The 24,790-nt window shown below is 31.6% G+C and overlaps 3 protein-coding genes and 1 pseudogene across 3 annotated transcripts; all 4 read left to right on the top strand.

Moving 5' to 3' along the window:
* The first annotated feature begins 143 nt into the window (after positions 1–143).
* On the top strand, positions 144–2,017 carry LOC145744816 (uncharacterized; annotated as a pseudogene).
* Positions 2,018–2,041: 24 nt separating this feature from the next.
* LOC145744817 (uncharacterized) lies at positions 2,042–4,987 on the top strand. The gene is made up of 7 exons (XM_082562767.1): positions 2,042–2,161; positions 2,263–2,380; positions 2,752–2,918; positions 3,134–3,282; positions 3,450–3,536; positions 3,648–3,734; positions 4,030–4,987. Exons 1-7 carry the CDS (start codon positions 2,074–2,076, stop codon positions 4,396–4,398), a joined length of 1,065 nt encoding a protein of 354 aa, XP_082418893.1. The 5' UTR covers positions 2,042–2,073; the 3' UTR covers positions 4,399–4,987.
* Positions 4,988–12,467: 7,480 nt separating this feature from the next.
* LOC145744552 (transcription factor Jun-like) lies at positions 12,468–16,806 on the top strand. Its single transcript, XM_082562426.1, has one exon. The coding sequence runs from the start codon at positions 13,906–13,908 to the stop codon at positions 15,172–15,174; it is 1,269 nt and encodes a 422-aa protein (XP_082418552.1). The 5' UTR covers positions 12,468–13,905; the 3' UTR covers positions 15,175–16,806.
* Positions 16,807–18,347: 1,541 nt separating this feature from the next.
* Positions 18,348–24,172, top strand: LOC145745269 (acetyl-coenzyme A thioesterase-like). Its single transcript, XM_082563289.1, has 15 exons — positions 18,348–18,426; positions 18,726–18,809; positions 19,049–19,136; positions 19,453–19,583; positions 19,739–19,840; positions 19,987–20,061; positions 20,344–20,483; positions 20,836–20,943; positions 21,285–21,404; positions 22,057–22,213; positions 22,378–22,581; positions 22,647–22,786; positions 23,038–23,172; positions 23,270–23,396; positions 23,582–24,172. The coding sequence occupies exons 1-15, from the start codon at positions 18,352–18,354 to the stop codon at positions 23,729–23,731; spliced, it is 1,836 nt and encodes a 611-aa protein (XP_082419415.1). The 5' UTR covers positions 18,348–18,351; the 3' UTR covers positions 23,732–24,172.
* Positions 24,173–24,790: the final 618 nt, after the last annotated feature.

Raw genomic sequence — 24,790 nt, forward strand, 5'->3', positions numbered from 1 at the left:
GTACAGCATAAGGGCATTGGGGATCAAACCCAGCACCTATTGTAGTGAAGTAAATTGTTCTAAGCAGTGAACTTGAGCATTACAACACACTGCCAGCACTAATTTCTAAAGTTTATTCTTTTGCATAGATTAAGATTATAAAATTAGTTTTTAAAAATAATATTTTTGCTAACCAACTTTTGATTATTCTTGCAATGGAATCTTGCTCAGCAGAAGAAGATATGCCGGAGTTAAATGATGTTGCAGATGAAGATCACAGTGATGAATGGAGTGATGAAGCTGAGGAGATTGCGGAGGACAACAGCTTTGTGTCCTGCATCTTCACCGGAAAGCAATTCTCTGACGCACAACAATATTTTTCCGCGCTAAAATTAAATGGTTTTGATATCTGGAATCTTGTACACGTAGACTTGGAATTAGACTTTTTTGGGTATGTTAAGCTTATTAATTACCTAAGGACTAACTATAAGAATGCAGAACCTCCTACTGTTAAAGAATTACTGGATTCTAAAAGTTCGTGGTGTTGTGGTGAAGAGTTTTTGAAACCAGTTGTACCGGATGACCCATTGTTGCAGTTTTTGCTGGATGATGACAATGACAATGGTGATTATAATGAAAACCATGTTAAAAACCATGTTGATCTCAGCGAGGTCGATTCATTAGGACTTAAACTTTTAGCATCGGAAAGGCGAAATCAAAACCTGGAATTTAGTCTAACAGAGGTCACAAACCAAATGTCAGAAATGAAATCATTTATGAAAGATGTTGTATTGAAGGGAGATATTTACAGACCTGTTTCTGCTTGTAGAAAACAGAATGATCTACTAGAAGAGGAAGAATATGAAGATTCTGGATATTATGGTTCCTATTCTCATCATGACATACATGCTGAGATGCTACAAGACAAGGTTCGGACGTTAGCATACCAAGATGCCATTATGCAAAATGGTGATGTGTTTAAAGATAAAATTGTACTTGATGTGGGTTGTGGAACTGGTATATTGTCTATGTTCTGTGCCAAAGCTGGTGCCAAGCATGTCTACGCCGTTGATATGTCGGATATTGCTTATCAGGCGATTGATATTATTCGTGAAAATAAATTACAAGACAAAATCACCGTCATAAAAACTTCGGTCGAAGAATTAACTTTGCCTGTGGATAAGGTTGATATTATTATTTCAGAGTGGATGGGATATTTTTTATTGTATGAATCAATGTTAGATTCAGTTTTGTATGCATGTGATAGGTTTTTAAAGCCTGGTGGACTGGCTTTGCCTGATAGTTGTGAAATGAAGTTAGTGGCAATACATGATCAAAGTATTATAGACACTCAGATCGGTTTTTGGGACAATGTGTATGGCTTTAAAATGTCGACAATTAAGAAAACTGTTTTTAAAGAGGCATCAATCCAAGTAGTAAAATCGTCGGCTGTAGTTTCTGATCCTGCCACTGTTTTTTCTTTTTCAATTCCTAAAGTCAAAACAAACCAGCTTAATTTTAAATCTGACTTTAAATTAATAATAACTAAAACTGGCAAATGTTCTGCTATTGTTGGGTATTTTGATATTGATTTTAAATCGGGTTTGACAAATCCAATTTCGTTTTCTACTTCACCCCATTGCACTGCCACACATTGGAAACAAACTGTTTTATATCTTTCTGATGCGTTTACTGTTAAACAAGATGACAATATTACAGGACATATTGACTGTAGAAAAAACCCTAAAGATCCTAGATCGTTAATTGTGTGTTTAAATATTTTCGGTCAAAAAATAACATATTCTGTATCTTAACTGGTGATATTAATGTTATAAATGCTAAAAAATTAATTTTTTTAAGATATAGTAATCCTAAGCACCTAAAACTATTATTTTTAACACCATTATATTTACAATCATATCATTAAAACTGTCACATTAATTTGGTTATAAAAGTTGTTTTATGTTTCAAAATTATCATTGCCATCTAAAGTAATAAAAGCAGGTAATAAATACAAGTTACAGGCTATCTTTAATAACTCAACCAACTTATTCTGTCTTTAGCTTACTATAGGTTGTTTAAATAACAGTTTGAATGACTGTAAAAGATGCTAATATCTATATTTCAAAACCATCACCAGGCAAAAGACTGAAAAAGAGGAAGGAATTAAATGCTTTAATAGGTAAATTGCAATTGTAGCTTCATGTTTATATAAAGGTTTAATTGTATATATACATAATGATCAGAAAAATATATACTTTTTAATTGTTTTTGTACTTGTAGGTATAAAAACTGCAGTTCCTGATCAGAAATGTTTATTGACGAGTAATTTAAAAATGTGTCAAGATCATGAGGTTCAAATTGAACCTGATAGTTTGTACTCAAAGTTTTCTACATACAGGTTAGTAAAGTAAAATTTACTATATATATTAGTTTTTTGGTATTTATTTATCTTCGATGTGGGAGGGTCAACTTTATGACCTAAAAATAGAGTAAAATAAGTTACCTAGTCTCAAGTTGCATTTGGTAGTTTGAAATATTATAGATTATAATTGTTTGATAATTAAGCTGCTGATGAAGTATTGGCTTAGCAAAAGGGTATAACATTTATAGTGCCTTACTGAAGAGTGCTACAACATGAGAGCATTGGGAATCGAACCAAGGACCTTATGTAGTGAAGCCTAGTGTTATAAAGTTCTATTCCACTAGTTAAGATAACAGGTCAGATATAAATTTTAATTAAATATATATACATAATATTTTTTTTTATAGGAATCACAAAAGAAAAGGTTGCTTTCGGAAAGGTTATTTTTTCTTTTGTCTTCTTGTTTGTGTAATGGCATTGATAATATCTTGCGTTGTCAGTTCTATTGGAATTGTTTGGATGGAAATTCAATTGAAACATGAGGTTTTATACATAAAAGAAAGACTGAAAAAATGTAAGCATTAATTATTGCCTTGTTTAGCAAATGTTACAATATGGTATCTTGCAAAGGTTTTTGTATTTTCAAACAAAAAAATATGGTTTTGGTTTTAGTCTATATTTTTTTTAAATTTTATCGTAAATAAATCACTTGATGCTGTAGGCATTGGTATTAAGAATAAGTTATAAATTATGTTAATTTATTCACATTGTGCTTCATATATTTTACAGTGGATAGTTTTGCATACCAAGAGACTGCTGAAATAGTTGATATTAAAAACCGAGTTGACATTTTAAAAAGTGAAATTAAGGAAATGAAATCAACGGACAATCAAAGAATTAAACATACGGAAGAAATGATGGATTCATTAATAGACAAGGTACACAATTTATCAAATATATATATTTTTATAAGGTTTTAATAAATAACTTGTCAGCCAGAATTGTTTTTTAATGTTATTGTATTTTTTTTAATATTATTTATATATATATCTAAATATTTTTTTTTATTTTGCTGATAAAATTTTTGATTATTTTTTTAATTTAGATGCCTCCTAGTCGAATCACAATCTTAGAAAATGATTACAATCTTTTAAATTCTACACTGATTAAAATGTACAATGCACTTTTATTGGTAAGTATAGCATCTAAACCCTATAAAAATTTTAACACTTACAACTTATTGATTCAAATTTTTTTTTTTGTAAAATTTTTTCTTTTTTTACAACAATTTTTCTTTTTTCAGTTGAACTCTCAAATTAAACCCAGTGTTCTTCTTGAGATGGAACCCAAACAACTAAAACTGCAACAACACCTCAACCTCCTATCCAAGGTAGGTTCTATTTATTTTAAACCGGTTATTATTCTGTTTTCGTCGATACGTTCTTGTTTTTCGCAACTTGCAAATTTCCGAGTGGCAAAAAAATATGTTTTTGATCAGAATCTCTCTTTTGATAAAATGCATTTGCGTCAATAGTGGTTAAATAATATTTATGCTACCTAGAATGCTTAAGGCTATTTTGTATTTGGTTTTAAACTGCTAAAATTGAAGGCATTTTAGTTAAATCCCATTTGGTCGTGAAACTTTATTATAAAAATAGGTTTTAATTTATGAAAATTATTTTTAGGAAATTTTGGAATTAAACAATTCTGTTTCTACATTGTTACTTAATGCTAAAAATAATGCCGAAAATTCTGCAAAGGAAAACCTATTACCCATTAAAAAAACCTCAAAAACTGTCCAACCTACCACTGGAAAAACACATTCAACCTATCCGGATGTTAAAAACATTCCAAAGTTTCAGGAAAGCCAACTACCTCAAACCGCTAAACATGTTGCCATAAAAGGCGAAGTTATAGCGAAAAAAATCATGCCGTCAGTGGGCGCTCGCGAGGTGAGCGAGAGCACCCATTTGGTCCACGATACCGATACAGAGGTAGGTGACACCACAACGTCTTTCACAGCACTGCCCATTGGAAATCACGTGGTAAAATAGAATCTATGACGTCACTGCCTATTTTTAGTCACATTTAAAAGCCAATGCGAGATTACTTTTTAAAAAGGTTAGCAATAGTTTTTTTCCCTAAGTTTTAGTTGACAAATTTTTGTTTTTTGTTCGTTTTAGAAATCTGTTTTAAATCATTTTAGCAGCATAGTTTTAAGAAAACGTCATCTTTTTTGTTACCCAATCAAAGGTTTAAAAAACTATTTTAAAAATAGGTTTTTATCCAAAATTAAAACTGTCATTTTTTTTCTTCCTACGTTCTGGATAAATTTAAATATCCAAACTGTATTTTTATTGTTTTTGAAATAGTTGTTTGTGTAAAAAACTCTTTAACATAAGTCTTGTTCCAGTTGATTAGGATTTGTTGGGGCGTTTAAATTTCCCGTGTGATGATTTATTTAACTCTCTTCTCCTTACTATGTCGGCCTATTTTTAAGCAAATTAGTTAAAAAAATTTTACGTCTGGTTTTTTTCATTTTTTTCCGTCTCATTTTTATTAAGTACGATTGCTAACTATTAACAGTGTTTTTTTTAAATCAATTTTATTTTTTTATCGAATTTTATTTTTTTTTTTTTTTATATTTCTGTCGATCAAATACCGTTTGTTTTTTCTTAGTTTTTTTAGTATTTTTAATTTTTTTTTATTTTTTGTTAAACTATTTTTGTTTTTTTTTGATTAATGGCATACCGACAGAGCCAATCGTTTTGAAATGTCGTAAAACCATCTATAAGTATGTTAAACCGCGTAATACAATACCTATTTCTATTAAACGCTTAAAAAATTGTTTTTTAAAACGTGCGTTTATTACGGGCTATTTAACGAATAACAATCGGTATTTTTGTTGCTGAATTTACGAAGTTCTTTCTAAAAATTTCATGTCATTGTTTTTTATCATGACTCAAACCATGTTTCGAAAAATTTTGGTTGCCTGTTAATTGTTAAATCAGGGTTTTAAAACAGAGTGGCATAATGGCTTGTTGATTGTAAGCGCATTATTTCTTCCGGCCTTTGAAGAAAATTGTCAATAGAAAAATTCCGTAAAAGTGGCACTATATTTGTATATTGTTAAACATAATTTGATAACAATATTTTTATAAGTTTAATTTTTTTTACTAACATATTTCTGAAAAGACAATTTATTTTATTAGGTGTCTATTTTACCTTCTCATCTTACAGTATTACCATGACAATAACTCGTTTTTTTTTCGTTTTTTTTGTTGTTTAATCATTCTTTGTGTTTTTGTGGTGGGATTATTAAATAAAAACGGGCACACGGTACTAAATTACGTGTAGTTTTTGTAATTATTGTGGAGAATAGCCTAATACGAATTAGGGGTTTGCCAACTTTAGACATTTTACCATAATAGTAAATACGAAAAAATTGGTAAAATTTTCGGATTTCACAATTTTTCAAAAAGGTAAAATGATTGGCAGTGATGTAATGTTTATGTGTTTTAATACAACACAATTGTCTTATATCCAATTGCTATTTAAGTATCTAAAACAATACGATAGTTGATCATTTAACTTCAGATATGGCCTCGTCCAATTTCAATTCACGATTTATGCGACATCTCGGTTGGTATACTTTATTTGATTGCTTAAGTACCGTTCGTCAGGCGCTAAAAAGTAATTGGCCTTGTACGATTTCGCTATCAATGGTCCCAATTGTAGTCAAACCACTGTTCAAATTGCCTAGCTCGTTTTTTTCTGTATTGTTTTCCGGTCCTCTTAATTCGCGGTGTGGGACTTACGTAAACAATAATTACGTCATTTCGGTGTCGCTTTGTACTGCCGGTAATCGTGTTGCGTTGCCTTTTCGTTAGCGGTGGACCGAATCGACTTAAAACTCGGTCATTTCGGTTCAAAATACAATTGTCATATTGTTGTGTTTGTTGAGTATATAATTTTAGCGCCTAACGGTTCCGCGTTTCTAATATCATCTCTAATTTCGGTGTAAACAAAATTTAATCAAGTGTAAAAAACAACAACACACATTTCGGACATTTTTTTGTTTATTTGGGGGACAATAAATTATTTAAATTACCTCGAAAAAGGAACAAAAATACATCGAAAATTGTAAAAAATTTATATGTTTGTTATTTGACATATCGAAGTGCTTATTTAAACTAGATTCTTCAACTATTTTTAGCATTAGTAGCACGAAATAAGATTTAAAAATAGAAGTCAAATTAGTCATTAAAATTACCTTAAAAGTCGCATCGCCCAAACAACTAATAAACATCGACAGTCAAATTTGTTTTCGCCGAATATTACCTTTTTTATGATTTGTTTTCGCGTATTAAACCTGTTCGGCAGGATCTTAACTTATCCGATAATCTCTATTTTAAGTTTACTGAAAACACACAACGTTAGTTTAGGCTGGGATTTGTATACATTGTCTGATTTTAGCCACCGTGTAGAATAGTACTTGGTAATTATTAGTATGCGTCATAGGGTAGATATTCCGATGTGTATTCTTTATTGATTGATCACTGTAAACTTAACCTTGGTTTCTATATGTTATGCCCTTTTTTTACCGGATTATGGTATTATGTGAATTTCTCTTATAAATTTATTATTTAATACTGTAATAAATAATGCTCTGAATTGATATAATGGATTTAAATTTTGAAAAAATGTTTTTTTTTGCAGTTTATCGTTGTGTACGTTATGTTAATAGTTAAACGTTTATTATTGATGTTAATTAATCATCAAAAATGCCAAAATAAAACACGACCTGTGAAAATATTTATTATTTGTTGATTTTTTCAAATTTATTTATGTTTACATTCGTGCTAAGTAAGGTGTTGTTAATTAATCTCAAATTTATTTTCAAATCGTGGAAATCAGTTTCCAAATTTCGCAATTTAAAAAAAAAAATTGACACAAACAGTCTTTGTTTAAATTTGGTATAACTCGTTGTAAACAAACTGGGTTTATTTATATGATTAAAAATACATCCTTACAAAAACCATGCGGTTTGAAAACCAAAGTGTTTCGTATCCTGGTTACAGTTTTACTCGAGTTCTACTTGTTCTGGTAGGAAGTGATATCATGGTATTAAGACTACAACAACACACTTTTCCAGCTAATCTACGTTAACGCCTTTTAAACCACCCCGTTTGAAGGTGTGGTGTGGTCTTGTTAAGCGAACCCAAGGGTTGTATACTAACGAACGTGTAATTAAAATACATGTAAATCATGTATTGGGTTAATTTTTAGAAAAAAAATGAAGGATTTGAAATATACAAGTGATTTAGTAGTTATAAAACAACCTGGTCACGCGGCCGTTTTTAAAATCTATTTAAATTATTTTTTAATACCAAAATTTTTGTTTGACTTTTTATAAGTTTTTATTTAAAATAATAAAAATAAAGGCCTTACCAGTACAAAAAAACTGTAAGTGCCAAGCTGTATGTTAATTACTTGTGTTTCGAAACTTGGTAGTTTACAGATCGTGCGGCCGGACAAATTAACTTACGCAAAACCAGAGGAAACGAAAAATAACACGAGGTCTAATCGACTTTTAAATCTCGTTCTAATTGTTTTAACTTCGTGTGCCGTTTTTAACGTTTGGTTCTATTACAAATTTTGTAATATCCTGTACTATTGCGTGGATTCGGAATTTTGGTTTGTGTTAATTAAAAGGTTAAATGTTAATTGCGGTCGTTTTCCATAATTGTATGTCCGTTTAAACTGTGGTGAATTAATGTAACCAGCTATTGGTGATTAAAGTTAAATGTATATCACTCTATTAAATAATTGGTGATTTAAAACGTAATAAAATTAAACCTTATTTTGTAAAATTTTTCTTTTTTACTAGTAAATGTAAAATTTTAATAACTGCATGTACTTAGGCTTTAGACAGCTATAAAATAGATTTTATGTTATTTTTACAAACTGTTTGATTAATATCAATATATCAAGGCTTTAAAAAAATCCCAAAATCTTGTTTTTACCAAAATATGTTTACCGGTAGACTACGTTTTGAAACCAGTTAATCTGATACCCGATGATTCACAACTGTTTAAACGTCTGCATATGAACGCTGTTAAAACGGTACGGTAACATAGCACACCAGGCACCTTACATTTAAAATCAAATGCCATCTGAAATTGATTTTCTGCAAGGCCAAAAACATGTCGATATTTTTCGATTTAAAAAAACGCGCGTAAATATTGAAAAAAATAAGCTAATTAAGGGTTGTTTACGCCGTTATTACTGTTTAATTGGCCACCACCAACTTTTTAAATATAGATGTGTTCTGTAGTTTAAAATTAATGGTTAACGGAACAAATATTATTGCGTAAAATGGAAGTTTAAAAATAGAATTGCATAAAAAGCAGTTTAATTTTAATTGCAACATTCCTATTAAAAATAGAACTAAAAATATGCCAACTTTTAAAATAAAAATCAAATAAAAAATAAACCATTTTATTAAATTGTTTTTTCAAATCTATAAAAATAGCATGACAAAATATTAAATCAAATATTATGTATATACAATTATCTAAAATTATTTTAAGCACTTTTAAAAGGTTAATCCAAGCCTGCAAGCAAAGATAGGTTATATAGGGATAATCAATTCAAAAATAACTTGTGACGCATTGAAAGGGTTATATATAGATTTCTAGCTAGAACTCGCTACGACACTTAGATGAAGGCTATGATTAAGCCACGTGCTTTGCCACGGCTTATACTCGGTTAGGATATTTTTGTACTTAGGTTATTTCTCGGTGTTGTTCAACTTAACAAATGTGCTTTTAATAGAAGTGTTTTTGTTTTAAATCCAGCCCTAGGCTTGGAGTAGTTGATTAGGTATTTTTCGATTCCAAATTCAGCAGAGCATCTATAATATAAACACCATTAGATTTAAAAATATGTTTTTACTTTTAATTTTTGATCATTTTTGCGTTTTTTTGTCGGTGGAAAAATACATGTGTTTCTTTGAAACGGCTTGTCAAACCCATCACGTGACTTGTCAAAGTGTCAAAGTCACCTGACGTGTCGAAACTTAGGTATGGCGTAAAGAACTATGTCCAAATATAGACGTGAGCTTATGATATTTGTTTGTAACTCGAGCCCGCTATTTGCTTTACCGATGTTATCTCGTATACTCGCTTCCGAACGCAAAACAACGGGGCGCAGCATCTTTGAAGATATACCGACTTGATTAAAAATATCGATCATAAACGTTTAGGCTGTCAAATTGTTTCCGCTTCGAGGCCAAAATACACGCATTTTCTGCCAGTCAAAAGCCGACACAGTCTTGTTTAAGCATTACGACATGTTCGAGCATTATAACAGGAGTTGTATTCAGGGCTTTTTGTAATAAAAAAGAGCTTAATGTTTGGTATAACAACGACACTTGATCGCCGGTCCTCGATGTTACATCAACAGACACTTAGTGTGATAGTTAGTAGGGGTACTTTCCATTAAGGGCCAATTATTTTTTGGTGGGCCCTTTGTCAAATTTTTCAGACAGGAAGACAATATCTGGCAGTTGTTTTTTACTTTGTTTGTTGATCCTTATACCGCAGCAGGTGATTTATCATCTGGACCTAAACTAGATAATAATTAATAATGGTGTCCAATTTTTGGGTCTAAATCGTACATAATTTTAAAAATTTGATCAAGTAATATTTAAATTTTAAAAAATTCCGATACATTTTAGTGTAACTTAATCTTAGGTATATTTTATGGTAAACAATTTGAAGGGATAAGGGTCAGCGCGTTAGTTTTATCATACCCTAACAAGAACCACAGTTTTAGACGAAGTATTACAAACCATAAATAAATTCTAATAACGATTTGATCGTAATAAGTTAATTACATCCGCAGTAAACAAGTGTCGGGTTGTCTTTCGCGGCCAGTCCGTTGGTTTAGTACACAAAAGACACCAAAAACAGATTGAAAGTGTGTGGCCCCTATCTGATTACACTGCGACGCTTTACACGGGTTAAGGAGAAACAGAGTTTAAAACGAGACACTTCTCTGTTAAGCTAACGCGAGGTGACGTCAATTGTCACGTGACTGGAAAGCCCCAAATCGGCCGAGTACCGTGCTTATAGCGAATGGCCTCGGGTAAACAAGTACCGATTTTTAACCGCGATGCGAAATTCCCGTTTTCAGCGCTATAAGTACAAGGGTCGCTCTACTTAAAACTTTTCTCATTTCGATGGTTCCTATCACATTAAATTAGGAGTAATATTTTCTAATGATAGTCAATACACTTTGGTTATGCGTGGGTTAGTTTGAATAGCTAACCCACGCCGCCTGTTAGTTAGTTATCATGTTTTTTTTTGCCTAAACCATCGCATATTAGTTTGTGCAATTTTTTTATTTAATTTTATATTACTAAACCAACACGTGGATAATTATGTTGAACTACAATGGCCTTATGGCAGGCTATGTTGTATGGGATTTACCAAACAAAATGTACCGCTTTAAAGTATTAGCACAATGGGCCGCTGGGTTTTGGCTTTGTGAATTATTCATTGATGTCGTAATGTTACAGTTTACAGGCTGTGAAAAATTCCCGCACAGCTAAAAATCCGAAAATGCCATCGAAATAATCGTGGTTAGGGTTCTGTACATTTTTATGATTTTTCTTAACCTCTAGGTTATTTTTTACGAAATTGTTGTTGACTCGGTTAGGGTGGCTTGGCAAACGTTGTTGAGAGCTGGAATTCGTGGAATTCGGGTTTCTATTACACCATAGACGATACTTATTTCTCCTTATCTCGATGAATGGTATGTTTTTTGTTGTTTCTGTAAACGTGGCAATATATGCGCAGTACGTTTAACAGTTAAACGACTTGACATAGCCAGCTAAGAGTAAAGTTAAAATAAAGAATATACAGTAAGAATCTGCGCTTTGAAACGTGTTATTTACTGGAATTAAGGCAGGATTTGTTATAGATATTCTAACTAGAAATAACAAACAGTTAGCTAGATAAACTAATCGCGGCTAAATAAACGTTTGAAAAGAGTAAAATAATAAGAAATCTTGATCCTGGATTTGTTATTTTGGATATGGTAACTCGTTTTGGGTATGACTCATTCTAGCATCGCCGCCCAATCGCTAGCTCGAACTTCAAACGCTACAGCCCGTCGCCAGTCTTTTATGTTCTAGCCTCCCTATCCCCTGGGAGAGGCGAAAAACCTATAAGACGACAGCGTTGAGTTAATTGTGTCGAATAACTACCGTCTGGAATAAGGTTTAAACAGGAAATCAAACGGGAGTTAAGTTAAAACTTCGAATTATCTCCGGTATTCAGTTTTTTAACATTAATTACTTCACATTTTATATCTTATGTATATCTGTTCAGTAATGTAGGCTTACCGTTACCCTTTTACTTTTAGTACATGTAGCCTATGCCAGTACATGTTAGAAAGTAAAATTATAGCTTATGACAGGTTACCATTAGGTTAAATATAGATTATATGTAATCATAACCGCATAGGCAGTTAAAGAGGTAATTGCATTAATTATATGTGAGAGTTTAATATAGTTTATGAAGTTGCTAAGGCGTGTTCGAAAGCTGTTGTTGTGTTATTTTTGATTTCGAAAGATAGGCTAAGGCGTATGTCGTTGTTTTTCTAGGAATTCGTAAACAGTTTTGGAATTTCCCCCAATTTCTTCGGGTTACGCTCTGTTGAAGACATCATTTATAAGCAAATTGGCAGACTGACAAACAAATATTTACTTAATAAGTAAATTTTCCCAAAAAATTTTAAATATATTGGGTATAAAAGTATCGTTTTGTTATGTACAAAATTATAAAATTTTAAGTACATTACCATTTAAATTTTAAAACTTTACATAAAAAAAATTATTAGATGGAAATTTTTTTGTGTTTAAACTCGAATAATTCGGTTATTGGATTAAATTTAGACCGCTTTAAAATTGCGGCCATTTGTTTTTATCTCGTATCTAAATCGCGTTTACTTATATTACATTTACGTAAGCAAGTACGGCAGTGCAGCCTTCTCCTTATATTTTTACGTGCGTTTTTGGACCTATAAAAGAGAGAGGGCTCGTTTATGGGCCATCAGTTTCATACTCAGGTGTAGTAGGGTGTGCTACGCGAACAGGTAGGCTTATGTCAATTTTTGGAAAACAACAACATGTTTTTGAGGTATTGTTATGCAAGTTAGTTCGACTTTCAGTTTTTTAGGACCGTTTTTTAATAATGATTGCGAAATTTTTTGGGAAATTTTTTTTTGGTTTATGATTTTCGAATTTTTAAATTTAAATTAGGACGTTAAAATTGTTGTACAAATCGAATGATTTCCGCGTATTAGGCTATTGTAATTCGGGTTTCCGATTTTGCTTGTGTATTTTCAGCTGGCAGAAAACTATTTTAATAAAGCAGTAATAACATAGACAGCCTGACAGTTCAACTTACTCAAATTAAAAATCTGTTATTTTTTAGTTTGATTTTGGAGGTATTTATAATTGATGATAAAAAGCAGTTGCCAAAATAACAAAAATTTAAGTAAGTTGTTATTCAGTCGCGGGCCTGGGTTCTATTTTCGCCTGGCTAATTTTGGCGTTTCAAAAATAACACTGTAAGTGTCGTAATACCTGTAGGCCTTGCCGTAGTATTTGTCCGCAGCGATTTTCTCCTGTTTGCTCTGACGTCAACTCAAAGCACATGTTGTCGTAAAGAGCCATTGTAAACGAGACCTCGAAAGAAAGTCGGCTTTTTTCTCGACAGTACTCAGTCATATGATAGGCTGACGTCATTTCTAGCCAATGGTAGGCTAAAACGGAGACGTAAGGGCCTAAAATATCTCTCTTTTCGCCATCGAAGTGCGTTCGATTCCGAAAAAGGTTCGAGTGATCAAATTCGAGAAATGGTGCACATGAGGTTTTATAACGTAAACTAGACAAGACAGTTCAGTCGGGTAGTTAACTGCGAGCAGTTAATGTATTTAATTCACAGCCTGACAGATATGTATTGAAAAAATTATCGATTTTAAAATGACTGTTTAGTCGTGAACGATTTGTCTAAATTTATTTTATTTTTATTTTAGCATTTAAGAATTTTTTTAAATTCCGAAAGTAAATTGATTCAGCGGAAGTTGATGCTGTTACGCATCTTGTAACTAACTACGTCACATCCTGTACGCATCAACTTTATATTTTTAAACACCGCGAAGAAAAGAACTTTTGTTTCAACTCAACAATCGACCGAAAATTTTGACAAGAATTTTGAAATAAATTTGTCAAATTGACCGTTTCACCTTCGACTGTTAGCAGCAAATCGAAACAGTTTTGATAGCTTTGTCATCGAGTGACTCACTGCTCGTTCTATCAGCCGAAGACAAGCAGAAAGGAAGAGACTCTCCCACTCCTTCTCTCACTCCCGCTCCTCTTTGTTTCTTTCAACGCGCGTTGGGAGCGAACAAAGTACTGCCATTGTTTTGAGACCAAGCTTCGGCCGCATATTTTATACCTACACTGCAGTATACGTACTGACGCAGTTATGGAAGTAGCGTTTTATCACGACGACCCGACTAGTAGAATACCGCTCGCATACGATCCACAGTCTTCGCCAGGCTCGGTAGATAGCATAAACAGTACAGACGCCGGCCCCGTATCGGCCATAGCAGCGGTACCACCGGCCTACCGTCAGCAGTATAATTCAGAATTTAACAAATCTGTTGCTTTGAAGGCAATGAACCTACCGTTAAAAGGTGGAAATTTAGCTTACCAGCAGATCCAGCAGCACAACAACTTAGGTTCAAACGTTGATTTAAGACAAGGTACTTTGCCTAGTGGCGGCGTTATTACCACCAACCCCAGCGTAGTATCGTCGGGTTCGTTTCAACATACCGGAGTAATAACCAACTCGTACGCCCAGCAGCAGCAAGGTCAAGTCTCAAGTTCGAATACCAACAATTTAAGCGTCACGATACCTGACTACACTGTGGCTAACAACAACAACACTCTGTCGACGCCAGACTTAGTGAACATGCTTAAAGCCGGCTCGCCCGACTTTGGCCAGAACACCCAGTCGACAATCCAACACAACACACCCTTTTTCCCGCGCAACGTTACACAAGAGCAAGAAATGTACGCGCAAGGTTTTGTTCGTGAACTTGAAAGGTTAAAAGCCCACGAAGGCAGTGACCCCGATTTATCTCACAGTCCTCATTCTGAAAGTGGAAATACCGAAGTTTCGCAATGTTCGGTTATTACGTCAGGAATGAACATAGCCCAACAACAGCAACAACAACACCCCCAACATCACCCCCATCACCCACACCAGCGACCCCACCAACAGCACTACGCATCCCCTGACTCCTATTTTCACGAGGGGCCTTCCAGTAGTGGGTTTGCAGTATCTACAATCCACCACATGGGTAACCCGGGGTTACACAACCCCAACCAACCCATGGGAATGTCCCCTCACGGCCACATGGTTGGTTTGAAAGAAGAGCAGCCACAAACCGTGCCTGTACTTACGAACTCTCCCCCCGTTTCTCCCATCAATATGGAGCACCAAGAAGTGATTAAAACGGAGCGAAAGCGGATGCGCAACAGGCTTGCCGCTAGCAAATGTCGCAAGCGTAAGCTGGAAAGGATATCGCGCCTCGAAGAAAAAGTCAACAACCTTAAAAATCAAAATTTAGAACTGTCAACCAACGCCAATTTACTTCGTCAACAGGTCTCCGAATTAAAGTCAAAAGTGATGGCGCACGTCAACTCGGGCTGCCAGCTGATGATGACCCAACAACAGGTCGCATTTTGAGAAGCCTAACTAGTTCAAGGTTTTATCAATACATAAAATTGTTGGCAAAGGTCAAGGGGCTCGACTGAGTGGTTGTTAAAGAGACGATGAAATTAATTGCTGACACTGTTCCAAAACACTTTTATTTATTTATTTCTTTATCAAATTTTTTGCTGTGTTCGCGCGCTGCTTTTTAAACCAATTTACATGGACGAACAAATTTTCTTAAAAAACAAGACTTTTTTAAATGTACCACACTTTTTAAGTTATTTGCACGTCACGAAAATTCTGTTTTACTATTTGTTCTTTTTATTTTTAATTTAATTTGTGCCTTTTTTCAAAAGCTTTTATTGCCTTTTAGTACCACTGCACCCAATGACTTTAAGTCATTTTACACCGAACTAGTGGAGATGTTATTTATTTTTTTGTTTGTTCTCATATATATATCATTTTCAAGTGTTTATTTTATTTAATTTCGACACTAAATCTATCCTTTTAACAACTAGGCATGACCAGACAAATTGATTTTACTATATCTGATTGCACTACTTCTTTTTATGCATTATTTTATGTTCTACTCCGTGAATTGAATAGAAAAATTATCAATCACAAAAATTTTAGTCTTTTTATTTTGATTTTTCAGTTACAGTTAATTTAATTTCAGTTAATAAGCTAGTTAAAAGCCCTAAGCATGGACAAAAAAGTGTGGTGCATTTTTTCTAAGTTAACACCCAAAAGCATAAAATATACATAATAAGTTAGATGGCCTAAGGCTAATAATAAACTGCATTTACGTCGGTAAGATTAACCTGCTGACGCAAGTCTTTTAATAAAGTTTTAAAACCATTTGACAAAACACAACAGTCCCTTTGTATTTTAAATGTATATTTGTATGTACCCAATACATTATACGCAAATTGGAAGCAAGGCATATGCGTTCATGTTAGAATAAGCTTCCAAAAACCATGTAAATTAACATAATATATTGGCCTATACACATGCACTGCGATAGTAGCAGTATGGTAATTTTAACTGATAACTGTATCCGGCTTAGTACCGAATGTTCCATATTTCGACCTCATATAATATCCGGTGTTGTTGTGACATAACAGTAACATGTCAGCTCGCCAAAGCAACTAAGTTGTTGCATTAAGCCTGTACTTTGTATACACACAAAATATTATGGTTGTCGGTTTTCAAGCCGTATTTGTTTACTATTTGAATATTGTCGATACTGAGAAATGGTATATCGATTATGGTTTGTTATTCAAAAATAAAGCAACCCTATTCTAAAGTTTAATTTTAGCTTATATTTACCAAGCCATTTTCGATTTTTTTGTGTTTACCCATTTTATTCATTAATTTTCGATTTTGAATTGTGCCTAAGCTTTTCAAAATGCCAAACAACTTTTCCACCGGAAGTGACGTCAGCTCTTTTAAATCGACTATAGTTTCCTAGTATCACAAGATTATTGTCATGTCGTTTATTTAAATGCTTTAAATAGTGATTTATATTTGTCATTTTTTATGTTGTTAGTACCTAATACAATTTTGATTAAACAGTGTTATACTTTGTTGTTTTGTACTTTGTTTTATATCTTATTCTATAAACGTTTTATACTTCTTACTGTCTTGATAACTATACTATAAATTAATTAAATGTGTAAACCTACTTGTTAATAAAATTTAAACTTAAATTCTGAGTATTTTGACATTAAATAAATCTATCGATTAAATCGTTAGCAGCCAAATCACATCTTCCAAATGACATTTAAATATTAAGCAAAATATAGTGAATCAAGGTTTTGGTGATAAAATCTATAGAAATCATAAATTATTAAGAGTTTAGAAATAGCAATGATATATGCACATTAAGAATATGTCGTGTTTTAACATTAAGTGGTTAATCTTCTGACATGTGCCATTTCAAGCCTGTTTTAGCTGCAAATGTAGCAGAAAAAGCAAGTCCAAGACTGTTAAACTAATGTTTTTAATTAATCTTGGCTGATCTAGTCATGACATATCAGCCTAATGTTTTGCCAAATCTATTGTTTACACTTAAGACGAAATAACAAACAATCGTGATCTAAAAAGGGATGTGTGTTCAGTAATTCTAACTTTCCAGCACGTTTTGAAACTTTATTGATTGTTTAAGTTTCTCTTATAAGTTAATAAAGCGATATTTTGGACCTGTTGATTTGTAGGTAGGAGCTCTTTTTTACGTCATAAAGCATCAAATTGTCAAAACATCCGGCTGTACACACACACAAAACTAGTAACGTAAAGTTTTGCCTCTGCTTGCTTATTCATAAGTCACGTGTTTTTACAATAACGTGGTCACTGTGTTTTGTTTTGCTACTTACGAAAAACAACACAAATGTCATAATTAAAATAAATTTAATGTACTGTGTGGGGAACGAAATAACAGTTGATCACTATCATGAAAAATGGAAGTCCAAGTAAATAAATTGTGGGATTTTATGCTAATCAATAAACCTTTGTTTGTAAATGTAAATATACACGCTGCTAAAAAAATTATTTTTCTTTTATAGCTTATATTTTTTCCAATATATTTAAATTTTTTTTATCACTCGTTCTTGAATAAGTCATAAATTAAAAAAATTGGCATATCAATTTTGTGAAAAATACTTTTTCCTTTTCCCTTTAAAGTAAAGGGTTTTAAATATTATTAAGTAATGGTGTAAAACTGTGATGTGTGAGGGATTCGTGACGTGTAATTTAAAATGTATCAAAAATACTATATTGCATAAAATTTAACCTCTTACCCCCCCAGTTTTCTCGCCTTGCTATATATTTTTACCGGTGGTTGGCGTACTTGATCAATGACTTTCAAAAACAGCATATTGGGGGAAGTACCGCACAGCGATTAAAAACAAATAAACAGGCTAAACGTGTGTCGTAGTAAAGTCGTATCGATTTATTAAACTATATGTAAGTGTTGTTTGCAGTAAAAGACCAAATCTCATTATACTTTGCATTAAAATAAACTGGACTTTGAAAGATTGATGAATTCTACGAAATCTGCTGATTAAAATTTACGTAAATTGTAACGTTATTATAATTATCCAATATAACTGCACTGCGTACGTCAGGCACGTTGTATCGCACGACTGGTTTTACGCGCATGTAAATAAGTAGTTAAATTTGGTTTGGTGCCTAGGGCTTGAAGCAATTCTAATGTTCACTGTAGCATATATGACAGACGCTATGCTAGGTAAGCTGATCAAAAATTTGGATGGAGGCAAAAAACAGGTAAGTTTATTAATTTTGTTTTTAAAATAATTTTTGCATTTTTAAAATTGTGCAATTCAAATTTGTCTTGGATGTTAAATAAATTTTTTATAAAATATTTGAAAAAATATGACTTTAATTACTTTTAACTTAAGTTACATAGTGGTTAAGTGAGCTATCTGTTATCTAAAGTATGTTTGCTAATTTGGTTAAAAAACAACCACTAAGCAAATAAGAAGGTTCTGTCAAAACAAAGTAGCCGGCTAAATTCCATAAAAATTTTTGCCATATTGATAAAAAATAGGCCTTTTTTATTTTAGGCCAAAATCGAAAAGTCCCAAATAAGGATAGAAAGTCAACCAGAGGCATTTTCACCAGCTTGTACTTTAATATGCATGAGTCAGGTGTTGTTATCTTTTAATACTCTTTAAAATTAAAATAATTGTTATGTTTAAATTTCAAAAAAATAAAAATTTGTTATATACAATTTCTTATTAAAGTAGTTTTCAATTTTTTTCAATACATGCATTGTTTGTAAAATAAATTTAAAATTATGTTTTTTATTATTTGGGTTATAATTAAATTTAAACGTATGTACGTGTATAAATTTAAATGAAATAAGTGCTAACTTTTATTATTTAAGGTTATTCAATCCATACATGTTAACAAATATAACCTCTTAGAAGGAGGACAACTTCTAAAATGGGTAGACATCTGTGCTTGTCTATCAGGTAACACTATTTTAAAGCATTGAGTTTAAATAGCTGTTAAATGTGAAGTCATATACTTACCTTTATAAATATTTAATGTTGAATGTAAAATATAATTGTTTTTTTTTCTTTATAAGTTATCTTTATTTTTAATGATTATCACTTTGTATAATTTTTAATGTTAAGTAATATGAAAGTATGTCTATATAATCCCCGATAAAATTAAATAAATACCCATGTATTTTTTTAAATTTTTCAACAACTTTCAATTTTTTATCATCAGAAAAAAATTTGCATAAGGTATATATATACATTGATTCAATTAACATTGTTTCAGCTGAAAGGCTTGCAGGGCATCCATGTGTAACGGTATCAGTGGATGATTTAACATTTGAGAGAGAGGTTGAACTTGGACAAGTGTTAAGCTTGAAGGCTCAAGTTAACCGAGCTTTTAACACAAGCATGGAGGTGGGGATAAAATTATTTATTATAATTGTTTTTTTAATAAAATTTAAAGAATTATGCAATTATCACAAATATTGAAATTATTAGGCCTTTTTTGTTTGGATTTTTTAGTTTTCACTATTTATAATTTTAAATTAAAAATTTTTTGTTTTTTAAAGGTTGGTGTTACTGTTTGTTGCGAGAGTTTTGATCAAAAAGAAATTAAACCAATTTGCGAAGCGTTTATGACATTTGTGGCACTTGATTCACAAGGAAAAAAGGTAAAAAAAGTAAAATAACAATAAGTCACTGTTCACAATTAACTATTTTTCACTAATAACAAATTCTTGTGTGTTTTCGTCCTTATTTTTTATTTTTTTTAAATGATATTTTTTTATTTTTAAATTTTTTTTTGCATTTTACTTAGGTTGCCCTTCCTACATTACAATGTATGTCGCACGATGAAGAAGCTTGTTTTTCACTTGCAAGTGAGCGCAGAAAAGTCAGTAAACATTATTTTAAATAAAATTGCAATATGCTTAAAACTCACATCTATTTTTATTAAATTTAAAATTTCCTCCAACAAAAACCATAGCATGGTAAATATTTATCTTAATTTTTGGTTTACTTACCCATGTTATAAAATTGTTTTCCTAATCAACCAATGCTATAAGCAAATAAAGTTAAGTGTGCTTATCTGGTTTTTATTTACCTATTATATTGACCTATTCCACAATTTTGTGGTGTCTTCTTTATATACGATATTCTATTTTTGAAATTTTAGGTTCGAATTAGCCATGCAAAGACTATGTCAACAATACTGAAAGAATATAAATTAAGCCCAGTTAGATCACCTTCACCTAACCCTTTATCCCAAAACGAAAATAAATTCTTTAACGATTGCATCCAAGGTTCCAAAACCAAGTAAGTTTTTTTTTATTTATTTATCTTTGATGTGGAAAGGTCGACTTCATGACCTAAACATAGAGTAACATCAGTTACCTCGACCCAGTCTCGAGTTAGTTGCATTCAACAGTTTTGGATATTATAAATTATAATTGCCTTATAGTTAGGTATTGGCTCTGCAGGAGAACATAACGTTTAAAGCACCTTACTAAAGGGCACTACAGCATGGGAGCAGTTGAATCGAACTCAAAACCTCATGTAGTGAAGCCAAGTGTTTTGACCACTACGCCACGCTCCGAGTAAAAAATTGCATTAAACTTATGTTACTATTGTAATCTTTGGTAATACTGCCATATTTTAATGTAAACAGGGTGGAGAGTGTGGAACTAGTGTTACCCCAACATGCAAATCACCATGGAAACACTTTTGGAGGTCAGATTATGGCTTGGATGGAAACAGTAGCTTCAATATCAGCGGGGTAATATATTTATACATTTTAATTAAGTTTTAGATGTGTATATCCACTGATTTAGTGTTGAAGTGCCCTAGGGTCATACTACATTAAAATTGCCCGATAATTAAACTGCTGAATAAGTGTTAGCTTTTATACTGTTTATAGTTCCTTACTCAAGGGCGCTACAGCATAAGGGCAATAAGGATCGAACCTAGGACCTTATGTAAGTAAACCCAAATGTTCTGACCACTACACCACGCTGCCAGTAAATCCATGTTATTTCGTGTATTAACTGAAAAGTAGCTTCCGCACATAGGGATTTATATATGCAAAAAAAACGTTAAAAATAAATTTTATCATGTTAGACGAACGTGGCATGGTATCCCTATACTAAGATCAGTTGACATGGTTTATTTTCGCGGACCCAGCACGGTTGGCGATCGAATCGTTTTGTCATCAATCGTTAACAACGTTTTTCAAAACAGGTAAGTTAATATTTTACTAATTAACTTATTATGTATACAATATTTCGGTAAAACAGAAAATAATTTTAAACTGATGCAAAGGGCGGATTTTCTTATTGGGAAATTTTCTAAGGACATTAAAATTGCACATTTTTTGTCTTTTAATATTAAAAACTATGTCCATTTTGTTATTAGTTATTTTTCACTTTATGTGCTTTTACCTTTCGTTAATAAAACTTTGTAAGGTAATACCAGGTCAACTTCATAATAACCCCAGGTCATTTAAATAACACTGACGACAGGTTGTTAAATTAATAATAAACTTTATGTGTTGATTAGTTAATGTTTATTAGTTGACGTTTTATTGGCGATGATTAATAATTTACACATATAAGTGACGTTTGTAAAGTTGTATCGTTAAGTTTATTATATTTAACAAGTCAATATTTTGATGTTGTTAAAAAAAATATTTTTTAGAATAATTTTTGGATGTTTTTTGTACTTTATTCCGCTTGACTAAACTAAGCCTATAATTGCCTGTTTTTTGAATTTTGGTTAGTTTCTAGAGGCTTTGGAAAAGTAATTGTGATGGTGCCTATCTTAAACATGGCTACATAGCAAAATTATTATTTTTTTATTTTGTTTTGAAAAATATATTTTTCTTTTATTTTAGTTTAGAGGTCGGAGTACGGGTTGAAGCTTACAGATACGATAACGGGAAAATCGGAGCACGGCGTCATATCAACAGTGCCTTTCTCACTTACGAAAAAAGAGAGTCTTCTTCTTCTTCTAATAATAATTCTCTACCAGTGTTCGCCCCAGAACCATTGGTATGCAAATTTACCAAATTAAAAAAAAAAATTTTACTGACTTTTACCTAGGGTTTGGTACCCCGATTTAGGCTACCATTTTGACATGGAAGCAGTGGGGATCGAACCCAGTACCCTAAAATTAGTACTTTGTGTATAAAATTCTTTAAATTTTTGTTTTTTAGGATGGCTCTCGGCGCCAACATGAGGCTGCTGCTCGCCGAAAAATTCGGTTAGATCGTCGTTATATTTTATCGTTACGAAGACAGGAGAGGTTATCAGTAAAATGGACAACTGCAAATGCTCTTTATATTTGTTATGGGAATATTAAGACCTTAAGTAGGCTGGCAAATAAAACTAACTGGCACGTTGCAGCTAATACGGACAATGTAGGTGTTTACTTTCTAAAAATAAATTTTGCAATTTATTTATTTATTTTTTTTTTAATTTTCAGATAACTTTATCGACTAGAGAAGAAGACGGGGTCTTAAGTTTTAAAGTTTCGTTGAAATTAATTGAGAATTACGCGGTTGAAGATGTTTTTGATGTTATGAAAAATCCACATAAGAGAGCTATATGGGATCCATTAACAATGTAAATTAGAATTTTTTTAATGTTATTTTTATATTTGTACTACAAGGCTTAGTTAAAATTAGGATTATTGGTCAAACTTTTGACTTAATTTTATGCTGACTACTAATTTTTGAGCTTTATTTTAGACTTCTATTTTTTAAGACCTTATTTTTTTATTTGGAACTTTTGGAATTTTTTTTGGAGCTCTTTTTTCAAATTTGTAAAATCAGAAAAAAATTTAACCTTTTTTTAATTTTTTTGTCTTTTTTTAGTTCGTGTAAATCAGTAGTAAAAGTGGGCGAAGAGGATTCAATTTATCATACAACAATGCGAGGGTTCGATCCTACCTCAAAGACTCCCAACGATTTTGTTATACTAGTATCTCATCGTAAACCTACGTCTGAAAGGTAACTTAAAATCTTATTATCTTAATATTTAAATAATTATAATATAACCCAGCAAAATTAAAAAAAAAAAAAAAATTTAATTTTTTTTAATTTTTAGTGACCCGTACAAAGTAGCGATTAGGTCTGTCACGCATGAGCAGGTACCAATCACAGCCGACTATTCTCGAACTGAAATTGCGTGCGCTGGATTTTTTCTACGCCACGAAAGTGGAATTTGCAAAGAGGTAAGATCAATTTTTACTAATTTGTCATTTTTGTCCAATTTTACGCTTTAGTAAAAAGTGGTAAAATCGACTGTTTTAATACTTGAGGACGTGAGTTCGATTCCAAATGCTCCCATTTTTTTTTACTGGCACGCTATAAAATCAAAATCAATCTTTATCAAATTTATTTAATTTTTTTTTATTAGATTTTGTATTATAATGAAACCAACCCAAAGTTAGTATCCTATGTAACTTGCGACATAGCCGGACTGAATGATTTGCATTGCCACGTGTATAATTGTCTTGTTCAATATCTGCGTAAGAATTTAACGCCGGTGAATAATGTGACATCATAATTTTAATTTTAAATTTTGAAAGTCGTAAAGTTTCAATTTTAGAATATTTTTAAAAATAGGTTTAGTTTTGTAAATTTTTTATGTTTTCTTTTTCTATAACACTTGGTTTAAATTTGTTTATTTTAAAGGACTGTTTGCAATATTTTATTTTATTGTTTTTATATTTAAAAACGTTTCAAAAAGTATATTCATATTTTTGTGTATTTTTTTAAGTTAAAATATATTTATGCAACAGGTATATATTTATATAGTACTTAAAAATACTACATAAAATATGCTTAAATAATATAGTGTTCATTTTTAAATACAATCTGCTGATTTAGTAAAATATATTTTATTATATATAGGTGTACTATAGCACAATCATTTAATAGCTTTTATTTTTGTATTGTATATGTTCCAATTTTTGTTTAAATTGATAATTTGTTAAGTATGTAATGTTTTTAATGTGTTTTATTATACTGGCAGATCCATATATATTTTATGCAAAAAGCAAAATTTTGTACACTTTCATTCATCGTAAAAGCTTACCAAAATTTACAAAAAAAAGGTATTTTTGCTTTCTAAAAAAAATAATTTTCGTTGTTGACATTTTAGGGACTTAATTTTGTAAGTTACTTTTAAAAAAAAATAAAAAAATTCAGTTTATTTCACGTAATATTAGTTAAAGATAACACTTGAGCACCGCTTATAGTTACATTTCTACCAGTATTCAATTTCAAGACAGCATTTCTTATTTCTGAGGTACTGTATATCATTGACCCCACGCCGAATACAACTATTGTACTTTCATTTCGAAATGAGTAAATAGTTACGTTAAGGTTTTGGTTAGATGTTGCAGCACTGTTAACTTCAGGTAGCTGATTTGTTAAAAAGTTGGTAATCTAAAAACATAATAATTTATTTTGTAAACAGAAATACTAGAAGTCAATAAATCGGAATTCGCATGTTAAATTTTTAATAACTACATTTTTTAAAGAGCTATATTATCGGTAAGTAAGTGGCCTTAATATTTTTAAATAAAAAAAGTGGTGCTGTTATTGGTAACTAAATTAACTA

Source organism: Corella eumyota, chromosome 3, assembly GCF_963082875.1.
Source record: "Corella eumyota chromosome 3, kaCorEumy4.1, whole genome shotgun sequence".
Taxonomy (NCBI): domain Eukaryota; kingdom Metazoa; phylum Chordata; class Ascidiacea; order Phlebobranchia; family Corellidae; genus Corella; species Corella eumyota.